The 14108-nt window shown below is 37.1% G+C and overlaps 1 protein-coding gene across 1 annotated transcript; it reads left to right on the forward strand.

The window, feature by feature from the left end:
* Window positions 1-549: 549 nt before the first annotated feature.
* Window positions 550-14021, forward strand: LOC135681314 (SPARC-related modular calcium-binding protein 1). The gene is made up of 11 exons (XM_065195713.2): window positions 550-1726; window positions 6428-6584; window positions 7083-7193; window positions 8153-8386; window positions 9335-9556; window positions 9985-10200; window positions 10656-10682; window positions 10978-11049; window positions 11744-12040; window positions 12523-12633; window positions 13106-14021. The coding sequence occupies exons 1-11, from the start codon at window positions 1670-1672 to the stop codon at window positions 13135-13137; spliced, it is 1536 nt and encodes a 511-aa protein (XP_065051785.1). The 5' UTR covers window positions 550-1669; the 3' UTR covers window positions 13138-14021.
* The last annotated feature ends 87 nt before the right edge of the window (window positions 14022-14108 follow it).

Genomic DNA, 14108 nt, shown 5'->3' on the forward strand with positions numbered 1-14108 from the left:
GCTTAGCTCGGTTAACAAAAAAGTTTTTCCTCCGATGTTGGATTGCGCCCTTTCGTTTGGTTCATCATCGTTTCTCAAGATACACAGGACAATTTAATCTTGGCAGCTGATTTATTTCCTATAGGCTTGTTTCAACCTGGGCAGATTTTGTACTTAGTTCATCTATAAAACAGCCTAAAATGACAACAGGAGCCATGGGGTCTGCGCCACAAGGGGGTCATGGGGGAACGGCCTCCCCACTCTTTCGCTAAATGAACGATTAAACTAAACTCGAATTGTTTATATAGATAAACCTAAAAATTAGAACAATGACAGAGAAGGCATCGTTTATGCAATTTGCTATCGTTTTATAGAGAAATGACAGTGACTTGCTGATACCACAAACTATTTATAAATCTTTGGTTTACATCGATACAATATAAATATTTCAAAATTCATGTACCAAATTTTCGATACCAAGCTGGCATATTCGATACCAAACAACTATCAGAGCAGAATGGTCAACAGGGACAATTCACTCTTTTCCATAAAGTTAAAAACTATTTAGAGATTCAAATTCATCCCTTTAGGAGAGATAAATCGTTGCAAGCGCTTGTGACAAGCGTTTGTGCCAAGGCTTGTGACAGTCATCTTTGGGTAATCATTGATCCAATAAGGGTGCAGGGAACCGTAGCCACTCAAAAAACCAAGACGCACTTTTGTTCATAGTTTATTTATTAAGTCCAGAATTTATAATAATGGGTGGACAATTCTTAGGATCACAGCTTGGGGGAAAATTCTTTATGTACCCAACCAGAGAAACAGGGGATTCTAACGAGCCAGTAAACTCCAAAAAGGGAAAATTCAGTTTCAGGGGCGCTCTTTCTGCAATCTTTGTCACCCATTGCCATGGCCCTGCCAACGTCATTTTAGGAACAGCAACAACAACAATTTTTTATTAACTGGCACTTGGGAACTGCTGATATGGTCAAAGGATATTGTCAGTCGATGGCCGTCGATAGCAACATGGTTCATGTGTAACAAGACGGGGACGTAACAAGAGCAGTCATGCACATATCAATCATATGTTGGCATAATCGTTGATTTATCAAAATCCCTTAACGATAACAGAGGACCTAGTAAATCTTTTCACTCGACCAAAGGCAAGATCACCCAAGGATAACCCCTGAGCCTTTACACTTTTACCCAGAGCTAATAAATCAAATCCAAAAGATCAAATACTTTGGCGATGATTTACAGCGATGACTGTTTACACGTACTCTTTAGCATCATCAGATGGCGCCAAGTGCTCTTTCATACTCTTCTGCTATTTCTGGCTCGCATCGATCAAGCCTTTGCCAACGACCATCAGTCGTGACACCACTGAAGTTACTATTCAGCCATTATCAGCTTGTTCAATGTGTGAATATCGTCTACAAATATCGAGGATTCTCCGGTATTACCTCTAGAAGATTGTATTTGACAGAAGTTGTTCAACGGATGATGACGCTTGGAATAAACAAAGTTGTTTAGACGAGAAGGAAACGAGGACTACGTCATCTGACGTCGACTGCAGTAGTCAGTCTATTTTGTTTGTTAGCTGTTCAAGTTACATGTAACGTGGTAACACCACTTTGTGAACGTTAAGCTGTCAGATTACCCACTATTTTACACATTTGGTTAAAAAACGATGGATTTCAGAGAGATTTGCTTCCTGTTTGTTATGTTGGCAATTCACCGGACTTTGGTATGTTTTTGCTGTTTCTTGTTTCCATCAATATTTAACTTCTCTCGGTGCATGGTTTAAATTTGTCGATACGATGAATGATAATGGGCCGTGCAGTGTGTCGTCACTTGTGTGCAACGAGTACATGTTTCTGTAAGCTATCATGTCTTAAGCATTCACATTGTACCAAAAATATCGTAGTCATCTACACCTATGTGAGCTTCAAGTTTAAAATAAACAGACCTATTCACCTACAACGTTTCCTCTCTTTGAAAAGTCGAGAACTTTCAGAATCATAATTTTCACGTTCACATAATATTTTCTTATCAATTTTGATTGTAATTGATTTCTAGAAGCCATTTCAACTCAGTCAATTTTCCTGATGACATTTTCATACCCTCATTTTCGAGGAATTGAAACTGAAATCTTTATCGTAAATCGCGTTCAAGTATAAGGTTGCTACAATCTGATAATTGCTGTTGAGTTGTGAAAAAGGATATGAAGATTTATGATAGTAACGCTATCATCTTAAGATGATTTATTTTACATCCAAAGTCTTGAGCAGATTATTAGAGATTCACAAGAAACTCGGACCGTCATTGCGGTAGCTTTGTTTGATATGTCTACCCCTTCAAATTCGCCATGCCATATCATTTATTGATCATTGAAAAAGGCCCTTGGTTAAACATGCTTCTGCTGAGACGCTTCTTAAACAGGGTGTTCAGGTGACCAAAAGACAAGAAAATCTCGCAGATAACTAGGTCATCTTTTTTTTATCACCGTAGTGAATGGGCTAATGCAACCTGCATGTAGATTATGTAGATATTGTTCACCAGTTTAGTGCTGATAGAGGAACAAGGGGACCCTCATGAAAAATTTCTCTAAAATCAATAGCAAAAAGTAGAAAAAGGAAACTTTAGTAAGGCGGCTTAGCCCTCTGACCCCCACCCCCCAACCCCCACCAGCTCTACACCCCATTATGTTGTACTTCAGCGCTTTGTGAGGGGGAAATTGACATGCTGCATCAGATCAGGGTATTGATGCACAAAATTCAGCACATAATCATAGCTTTTTGGTGCGAGGTATCACTGAAAATTATTAAATATTTTGACAAGAATTCACAGAAAGTGGTCCGTCAACTACACTTTAATTTCTAACGGAGAGCATTGACCGGCCCAGATGACAATGGCCAATTCCTAAAAATGCTGAATGCACTCGACTTCCTGTATTGGTATTACTTTTAAGGCCAACTCTGTTTTCGCGCGTTTCGGCCTGCGATAAAGCCTGCAACGACATGTAAAACAACTGCATTCTATAAAAAAAGAATGGAATTATTTTTCTCATAGTCAAATAGATGATGATTTTATCATGCCCGTCTTGTACCTTCATTTCCCAGTCATTCACCTTATCTGTTCTGACATTCAGAGGTTTACTCAAGTTATCCAATTTAATACGTTTTTAATTGGAACTAAGCAGAGTTAACCTCAGCTCTCCATAGGAGTATCGTGTGTTACCCATCAATAAAACCAGGTACCCACTCTGACCCATTATATTCCAGATAGGCTTGTCTGGATATCGACACATAGCTGCATGTCATTCGCATGCTGGCTAAAACTTAATTCTCAAAAAGGTCCCCTTCTCACAGCAACACAAAATTCCAACGTTTCCAAGGGTGTGGGCCTTTCCCTGGGCTCCGTCCCAGCATCGTGGTGAAAGCTAAGCTATGCCATTAGTTTTACTACACAGTTTTTCATTATATCTCATCTTATCAGGAACAACGACTATTTATGTCAAGGGCAGGGGGCAAAAGCCTCCTGTTGCAGGCAACCTTGAACCTAAAAGTTATTTAGCTGGACACTACTGCAATCTATTTCGAATATCTTCTTCTTATAATGAAATTATCAAAGGTCTTTTAGGAAAGTATGGCATTCGAGTATGGCATTATTGCACTCAACCCCCCCTCCCCCTCCCCCTCCCCCTCCCCAAAACTAGCCCAGTGCTTAATTGGGCACTGAAATGTAGCTTCGTGACCGTATTCGAAATACTTAACAACGAGACATGACAGTCTCCAATAACTTATGGCCAGAAGGCAAAACAATTATTTGTTCTTTGAAAGTATAGTAAAGTGAATAAGGAAATACGAGAGGCAAGGTGCGATATCTACCCTGTGTTTGCTTCGTGGGTTGGCAACGAACTATTTTTGACTCAGAAACGTTGTGAGGTATTGAAAGTTGAATCGAAAGGTTTGTCCCTTCGCACGGTGAAGAAAATCTTAAACTACTGTAACCAAATATCTTGTCACATTTCGCTAACGAAAATTTAGGATTATAAGAGAGAGAAAATTCAAGTGTCGCCTTTTTGTCTTGTAGAAATTTATCGCCATTAATAGTTAAAATCAAGCAAATTCGAATACTTTTTTCAGCCTTGAATTCTCATTTACTATTTCATTTTGAAATATTCACGTAGGAATTCGGGAGCGCGAGCTCCTTAATATACAGGCCACCATATCGTTCAACGATTACACTGATTTATAAAAGGTTGTGTGAAATTAGTCATTCTAAGGGGGGGGGGGGGGGGCCTCTAAGCTGGACGAAGTACTAGATTACCTGTGAATTTTTAAAATGAATGATATTAGCAAACTGTATGAGTTGGGGATCTCTCAATTCCAGCTGTCGTAATTTAAAGTCTATAGGACGCCTCTCATCTTTTCTGAAATGTTGATTTAAGACACCATTACTTTTAATCCTTCTTGCTAAATTTCAAACTTAGATTCCGTGTTTGTTTTAAAAGGCTTCGGAATGAGGTGTCATTAAGCCTGCCTTAATTTTCTTGTAACACGATCTATGAAGCTTCAGTGGAATGTGGGTAGAAGGTGTCGCATGCAGTGGATTTTTGGGAGTTTAAAGTTGTCTTCATAATTAAAATTGCAATATATCTTTTCGAAAGTGGCTAAGCGAGTCTTCTAATGAACGAGCAATCCCCCGTCTCTGCTTTTAAGAGCATGCCCTGTTGTCTGTTTTTGGGTTTATACTCATGTTATTTGGAAACACCCATTCCAGGGTAAGCAGCACGGGCATAAAATCATCATCAATTCGCACAACGCACTCATAAGTATACAAAAGACATTTTTCTTGTTCATATACGCAAAAATTCTCAGTTACCCTTTAGCACAGGGTCAAGAAAAGCGTTCGTCAATCCTCCGCCCATCAAATAGAAGTTTTGAAACTCTTTTCAGAAAATCATGAAAATATGGCGTGAGTTGGGTGGGGTAGCTGAACTGAAATCACCTCTGATTTGAACTGAATCTATCACTTCGTTTCAAAATGTTCACGTAGTTCTTCGAAATGAAGAACATGTTCAAGTCTTCTATCAGAATTTCATGCATGTTGGCCTCCCCTCCTTTATAAGGTAAAATAAGCAACTGAGACGTACAACGACTAAATTACAAAAGTGTCTTGTTACTTGCAAAAAGGCAAAATAGACTTAAAACCGATTGCAATCATGTAAGCCGCATCAAAAAGAATACAAAGCCATGCTAGGCATGGAAAATGTATCAATATAAGAAGTTAAGTTTTTGACTATAAAACAAATTTGGGCCTTTCTTTTGAAAAAGTGACAAGACGATACCGTTAGACAAGCAATCATCTTTATTCCTTGCCTCTTAATGTGCACCAGTAGTTTAGTTTCACTACACAAGAAGCGTTGTTTTACAACTTTAAAGAAACAATTTCTACTCATACCATCAATTTCTACTCTCAAAATTCTTTCACACATTTTAGAGCGTGTGTACTATTCTGCTTTGTGCAAAAAACATTCTTTGACCAACAAAAATATTTAAGCTTCTTGGTATCATCAAGTCATTATTGAGGGAAACACATTATGGCTTGAAAACATAAACGAATACTTGTGGATGAGCTTGAATTTGTCGGTACCTCTGTACGTAAGGATAGGTAAGGATTGTATTGGGAATTTTAATGAGTTCTTATCCAGCTTCTGTTTCCGTTCCTTCTTCGGTTATTTTCCAGCTAAGTATACTAAATTTTACTTTTACACCAGTTTAAAAGCACGGAACACCTTATCAAATGCTAGTTTGAAGGACTTAAAAGTGAACTTATGGCATATTAATTCCACGAGGGTTTATTTTAAGAAATTTTTACCACTGCACGTATTCAAAATTTTTGAAGATTTGGATGTTGCCTTTTAAGAAATTTCATGACCACACCTATCAAACTAACTGTATGTGAAACTTTCGAATTACACCAGCTCTCGTCAAAGCCTTACAAGAGATTTCGACGAGGAGAATCAGTCTAGGTTCAAAAATGTTTTCGAGAATAAAGATTTCAGTGGAGAAGACGAAGAGCGAAACAAACTAGATAGCTTATAGATATGAACAAATTTTAGAAAGATTCATAGATTATGATCATTGGTATTGTTACTGCTGTGTTCTCGTTTTTAATATTGTAATGCTCCTTTTTAAGCTTTATGTGTCTACTGGTAGCTGCTGCAATTTTACTTTTTCAATATCAAATCTCTTTATTGTAGTTTTATCACTGCACAAAATTTGACCTTATCACTGCACAATTACGACTTCTCACTGCACAAATTGGTTATCACTGCACGTTAAAATAAACCCTGAATTCCATCGAAGTGATATTAAACTACCTCCCACTTTATCAACAAATATTTCTTTATCATAACTTGCGTCTCTCATCCTTATTTAAGGTTGCAGACAATTGCCCAAGCCGTCGACGCTGTCCAGCCATTCCAGTTAGGCCGGTTTGCGGAACGAATCTTAAAACCTACAACAACCTGTGCATGCTTCGTCTTGACAAATGCAACGGGAAAGATGTCGACTTGGCCTATCGCGGTGTTTGCAAAAGTAAGACACCCGTTTAAAGTAACCTTTTAAAAGGAAATAATTATCCATGAAACATTAAATCTATTTTCTTATCGTTAGCTTTCACATTTTACCATTTAAACCAAAAATACTCCATATAACCAAAAATATGGCCCCGAAGCAAAATTGGTGTGAAATCCAGTGGCGGAAATTCAGGTTTTCAATTGGGGGGGGGGGGGGGGGGGGTAAGGCTCAGACTACCCTGGGTACCAGACTCTTATTTTATATAAGGTGAGTTTGGTACTCAGGGTAGGCTCAGACCTACGACAAGATAACACCTTGGAAGGGCTATCGGCACGTTAAACGTGTGTAACTTATCCGACGAAAAACCGAATATTTCGACGAGAACGCTGAACATTTGCAAATCGTGACAAATCTTTATGCACCGCTGTAATTGTGCATAGGTGATATGAAAGTTAATTCAATTGGTAGCTCCCTAAACACGACTTGTTGTTGATTTTACTTTGATTTTACTTGTAGGCTGTGAAGAAGACATACGCGCGGTTATTCGTTTGGCAGTTAAGTCATTTTTCAAAGAAAGGCGAAAACGAAATGGTAGAAGAGATCGCAGATCTCCTTGCTCGAATAGAGGTAACATTTTTTAACTTTATGCAAGTCCGTGCCTTATATAATAAACGAAAAAATACCACAAAAATACGCGAAATCAAAGTGTCAAGACGAAAATAACCATATTCTGGTTTAAAATATGCTTCAAACCCCACTGAAGTATGATTGAAAGCTTACCGGTTATTGTTTGTCTCAGTATTCAAGGTCCCATGACTTTTACTGGACTTCGAGTATAATGCAAGTAAACTTTGCCTTCAACCTTTCTGAACGACGTAACTAATTGTGCAAAGTTGTCTCATCACACCAGGATGATTTCAACTGTTTTCCCTATTTGAATGTACGTTCTTGAGTTTTGGAAAATCTGACAGTTTATCATTGTTCAAAATTCCCTGGTGTTTCAAGTATTCAAGACGATTCCCTGCGACAATTCTATTTGAGAGTCTTTTCAATGTAAACTTTTCCTTAGAGAATAATGTACACAAAAAAACTTGGTAAAAAAGATCGGAATAAAAAAGGTGCGAATCCTTTTATCTAAAAAACAAGTGTCAAGAGGAATAATGTGTCATACGTAGCCTTTAAGGATAGGGTACTCTGAGTACCAAAGACTTTGAAGTAAAAAGGAACTAATATATTTTGCTAGCTTTCTTAAAGTTGTAATCTTTTCCTATCATGATAGACAACGAGTAGTCTGTTTTCACAAAAAATGTTTACTTCATAGCAATTTTTTGAAAGTAAGAGCTTGTTTTTCGCAATTTCGTACATTGGAAGTTATTATGAAGTAGCATCGATTTTTACCAATGGCTAAATAACAATGGATTGTTTCGCAGAAAGGTTCTAAATAAATTCTTAAACCCAAAACAAACTTAGGTAGAAAAAAGTCAGCATAGCAGTCAATATGTTAATAATAATAATAATAATAATAATATAGATTGCATACCTATGTTGAGCTGTTGCCTTTCCGTCATTCTCAGTTTTTTTTGCAGAGCCGCGTATTTTCGACCCATCAGTCCAACTGAATTGTCTTCAATGGAAGTTTACTGTCTCGGATACAAATGCAGACGGTTTACTAACAGGGAGGGAACTATATCCAACGCTGAGAGCAATAAGGAGACACTATGGCGACAAAAGGTGCCTAAGAAGGGTTATCAAATACTGTGACAAAAATAAAGACAGAAAAATAACTTCAAATGAGTGGATCGCGTGCATGCGCACTCCAGGTAAGCTTGAACAAAGCAAACAATTTTGTTTTAATTGAAATTTTGTATTAGCTCGACATTTTGTTGGCCAAACGTTCTAGCGCCGTAATATTATGACAGCTCCCTAATCAGTACTCTTTCGGTCCTTGATAATATTATATTACTATGAATAACATAGGGAGAGAAACGCCATTAGCAGTTAATAATAGAGGCCGTAAAAATGGCTTAATACATCTTTTTAGGAAATCCTGTAAAAAAAGGTTAGAAAATCGCTAGAAAAATGCAGAATATCCTTACGCTAGAAAATAATGCATTAAACCTTACATAGTCTGACCTCAAAAACACATTTTCTCAAAAGCTCTCAACTTTCAAGTTATCAACAAGTCTGACCAGTGAAGAACTGCAAAATATGACCATCATTTGTCTATTAGCAACTATTCAGTTTTAGCCAAGCTATTTGACCTGGTGCTTTTCAATTTGACCATTGGGTAAAGATGACTTTGGCCTCTAGTTACAGCATAAATGATGTGCTATGTCACTGAGGGCACCTGATGAAGTGAAAGCCGTTCACTTGCTGAGGTGCCTCGCCAGATCTTATGAACTTTCAACAAGAAGCCTATTCTGAAGGTTACGAGTTTCTAACGTTTATCGTGTGTAATTTAGTGAAAAATACCTTTTTGGGTCTTCAGATTGGAACTATTTCACTCAAAGTACATATCAGTCGTACCAAAATGTGGTTGGAGGTATCTTCTAATATTGAAAATTGTTTTTCGTGAAAATAAGTTTATTTATTTGAAAAATGACGCCAATATGATATATCTAAACGTTTTCTGTTGGTTGCTTGCGTTGTCTTGTATCAAGAGATCTCTAGAGCATAGTCTCAATTACTAGGAACCCTTGCTTTCACAAATAAAAATCTTTGCATAACTAACAAAGATTTATCTAACAATGGTATATGTTGCATTCCAGTTGACCTTACAAAGTGCCAAATAATGCGCGAGAATGCTCTTAAGAGGATTTCTTCTGGGATTGGACATATTGGAGGTTATGTGCCAAAGTGCACAGAAAAAGGGACATACGCGGCGGTGCAGTGCCACAACCTCACTGGGTTCTGCTGGTGCTCTACTGGTGATGGCAGGCCAATACCTGGCTCGTCTGTCAAATACAAACAACCAAATTGTACCATATCAGGTGTGGCTCATTATCTATTTGAAATGTTGTAGGTCCAGTTGACCAGACAATGAATTGTTCAGGGTGCAAGGAATCGCAACCACTAAAATTAAACAAATGTAGGTTGCTGAAACAAATTTGTGTTTCTGTTACAATGGTGAGTCACATGCAACTCAGGAGATCAAATTAGAAATTTTACGATGAAAGAAAACAATGGCTGTCCCCCGGCTGTCCCTGCTTTATCAATGAAGGGTTTATACATTTAGGCGTGGGCTTTGTGGGGCGACACAACCTTCCTAATAGGAGTTGGGTATTTCTTACAAGATAGAAAAGGTTGCTTTAGAGCTTTCATGCGGATCCAGATGAACCCGTATCTTGCTAAAGGGAGGCATTTTGTAAGATACCTTAATCACTAAGTAACCTATCGAGAACCCCTTTTCTTACCCTAGCAAACGCATCCTGCTTCAAGTCATTAATCTCTGCACTGAGAGTGATCAGTCATTCACAACGAGGCTCCTACTACGTGCCGCGATGTGCCGATGATGGTTCCTTTCAGCCTGTTCAATGCCACGTCAAGGCAGGTTACTGTTGGTGTGTCAATAACTACGGGCAAAAGATTCCTGGAACAAGCAGAGCTATGAGATACGGAAAGCCGAATTGCTCGGGTAGGTCAGCTTTCCACAAAGTATGCTTAATAATCAATATATTTAATTCAAAATAATGTCAGTCTAAAATTCACTTATGTCGAGAAACGCTTGGGGATATCAGTCAATTGATACGTAAGTGCGATTTAGTGAACTGAAATGTTTTGTCGCCTTAGCAGACGAGATGCTGCTGGAAGGCGATATGCTACGAAGTCGACTTATGAAAATAAGTAGTAAAACCAGTTTTAATTCACGATGCACCGTTATGAAATTTTTTACAGAATTAGCATGCTAATTTATACATAATTTATGACAGTTGTGAAGATAAATTAAAAAAGCTTATGGCAACACGTAGGTATGACCCTATGAGGATTGAAGCTTATGTTTTATTTTCATGAAATGATTAATTCATTGACTATTGTCTACTGCTTTAACTTGGTGTACATGGTTTTCATTATGTTTTTCTTGGATTTCAGTGAAATATATTCCGAAAACATATAAAGGTTAGTATCTGACAATACATTTTGAGATAGCAGTATAACATATGCTTTCACATCTCTTAATTTATGGCAGAAATCTCCCTGTTCTACTGTATTTGTTTTTATCAAACAAATCGGTAACTCGTTTAAATTATCGTTAATTCTTTAAAATGTGGTGTTGCTCTGTCAATTGGCACTGTATAGCCTCCCTTAAGTATGAAGTTATTCCCTAAAACGTTATTTCTGATGTAAAGATTTGACATTGCAACAATTAACTTTATTTGGCACTAGCGTATCTTTAAAATCATTCTGCTACCAGGTTGTTCAAGAAACCATCTGAAACAACTGGCAGAGAGATATCTTCGACAAATTGAAGAGGAGACAAAAAAAGGTAAAGGCAGAATTTGGTTTTCTAGGTGATGCAAAAACTAATTGAGAGAAATATAATTTTTTTGGAGAAACATGCATATGCTTATCAAATCACCCTGTTATTTCAACTATGTAAGATTGAAAATAGCGCTTTACATATTGTGAAATATCAATCTTACATACACTTTAATTTAGAAGTATTTTTTAGTGATCCTTTAGGTTACTTGGTTAAATTTTTTATTGTTTTATGACGTCATACTTAAGAATTATTTACCTTTATGCTTGAATAAATCTATAACTACGCTTTGGTGAATAGAGCAAGACGCTTCGAAGATGCAACTCTGACTTTCACGCTTAATGTGATCACCAGGCAACTGTTCCTTATCTATATCTTCATCTTAATTTATATCTTGCTTTATCAACATAAATGTGTAATAAGAAAAAACACCAAATGTAAAAGAAATTCTGTAATCTTTCAAAAAGCTGACTATCCCTATCGCGAGTAAAACTGTATTCACATTATTGTCACGCTTTCTCATACGCTATTGCTCAACCCAATTTAAAAAAAAACAAATATAAAACAACACTGGAATCATAATTTTGTGTTTTGTGAGTCAAACATTTGATTAAAGAGTTTGTGAGTAAGAAAACAAACCCTCAATAATTCTTAAAGAACATGTCAACTTTAACCGTTAGGATATTAAACTATTTTCTAGATGACGCATCTTATATAAAACAAGGAATAAGTTTCTTGGAAAGTTTGACAGCAATCACGAAGACAGATCGATTATTATTGTGGAAATTTAAAAGAATAGACACTAATAGAGACTCAACATTAACGAAATCAGAGCTAGCAGGCACTGAGAGAAAATGGAACAGATTATCAACAGACTGCACTGCAGAATTCACCAAGGAATGCGACAAAGACAGAAACAGCAATGTGACATGGTCTGAATGGAAAAGCTGTTTTCATGAACGGTTGGAGTACACCCCAACTGTCATGGAAGTTTCAGGTAAACTCTTGGTTTGAATTTAATGAAAATATTTGGATGGAAAATTAATCGATGTCAGGAGGTTTTGTAGATGAAATTTGCATAAGCTGCATTTCATGCTGCAACGCAGTGGTAAGGTCAGATAACACATGACTATAGCTCGTATTAAGTGTTCTTTGGGTAACTGAAGTAGAAACTTGGAAACAGGCAGGCAAACTTAAGGAGCGAGAAAAAGCCAATATAATATGTTCAATATAAAATATTACAAGTTTAAAGAATCTATTTGCTCAATAAATAAGCAAAATATTTTGAAAAATTCTGTATCAATTCGGTTTTCACAAGCAGGTTTTTTAAGCTATAAAACTTAATTAGGTAACAGCAATGAGAAGTAAACGGGGAAAAAGGGGTATAATACCAGTTTGATGGCTTATCAGTTAATCAGGAAAAACCTCTTCATAATCAGGGTGATAATTTACTTAAAATCGATCTATCATTTATCGCAGCGACCACAACAGCAGCAACACATGTTTGCAAGCCAATGCGAATATGCCTGCTCTCTTGTACGGCCGGATACCAACGAGACCAACATGGCTGCCTGATATGCAAATGCCGAGGTGAGCCTAGGAAGTTTTCACATTCAATATGCATATTCCATACAGAGACCATTTGTAAACACAGACAATACTCAATAATTCAAACTTTACGATGACTTTAAACGGAGCTAAATTTTCGAGATTCGAGAGTTGGTCCTAAGCAAGGGTCCTAAAACAGATGTAAGCAAGCCTGATAAGAAATTTATTCCCATTTTTCTTGGCTGCTCAGTGAAAAATTCGCAATGAAATAACTCTTGTTAAAAAGAACAGAGTTTAAATTTTCGTTTTTTGCTTTGCAACTGAATAAATTTTGAAGGTCATTTGGGACTTATTCTCCTTGCAAATCACCGTTCCCTACGCTATTTTCCAACTCTTGTTTTCTATCTTATTTTGAAAGATGTTTTGAAAGACTTTCTACGGAGTGCAAGCAGCTGAAAATCCTCGACAGTGTTCCAGCTGGGCTTTTATTATTGGATTTTTTAATTTCTTTCAGGCCTTTATTCTCTCTTCAAAAAAACGGACTAAAAGCTTTTGTAAAGGAAACTTCCTCACAAGCAGAAGAGCTAATGGGTTGTCAGCCTCAGATCGGAAATACAACCTTTCCGCGACAAGAGCCGGGATTGCCGAAAGGGGAGTATTCGATTCGCTAAAACCGCTGCTAAATGAAACTAGAGCGGACAGATCTGCAGTCGAAGTTCCCAGATGACAATAATATTTAAGCAGAGAATTATCTGGCTCAGAATGTTTGCAAGACGAAGTAGGCACAAACTACAATATACGAAATGATGTATCGTTGTCTAGTATTGTCCCATAGAGATGACACCAAGTCAAAAAGACTTTCTTCTCTGGGATTTCTGGAATCGTATTTATGTAACTGCTTCTCAACAGAACTGCCACTGATTAGAATATACGGCCAAACTTTAATTAACAGAAAGAAGTTTATTAAGATTATGTTGGTTTGTTGCTATTTACTTGGTGTTTTTAGTCCAACTGTAACCAAACTGTAGAAATTTCTGTCTTCAATGAAAGCAAAACATTTGGGTAAATGTTGAGCATAAAAAAACAAAGCCCTATACATTCACACTGGATTAAAAGCGGGGGAGTTGAAGAATGGAATGAGTACCTTATACATCGATATTTTAATTTCTTCTATATGACTGTCATAGTATTCGTAACAGCGTTAAAAAACCTACAAAGCTCGATAATCGAAAACTCAAAATTAAAATGGCTGACAGTTTTATCACCGGTGCCTGTCCTCTGTAACAGCAGTTTAGAGATTTTATTAGTTATCGACTTCTTAAGTTTCAAGTTGTTTGGCGAAACGAAAATTCAGGTTATTTCTCAAAAAATTGCACTATTTGGGTTTTTCGCGAGTAGAGGTAGGAAATGTTTTCTAACTGATTTGGCTAGCTCAAGTAAACTTACCCTGGGTACCAGACTCACTATATATAAAATAAAATTTTATATATTATTTCATATAGTGAGTCTGGTACCCA

This window comes from Rhopilema esculentum, chromosome 12, assembly GCF_057945365.1.
Source record: "Rhopilema esculentum isolate cy_ngs chromosome 12, ASM5794536v1, whole genome shotgun sequence".
Lineage (NCBI taxonomy): Eukaryota > Metazoa > Cnidaria > Scyphozoa > Rhizostomeae > Rhizostomatidae > Rhopilema > Rhopilema esculentum.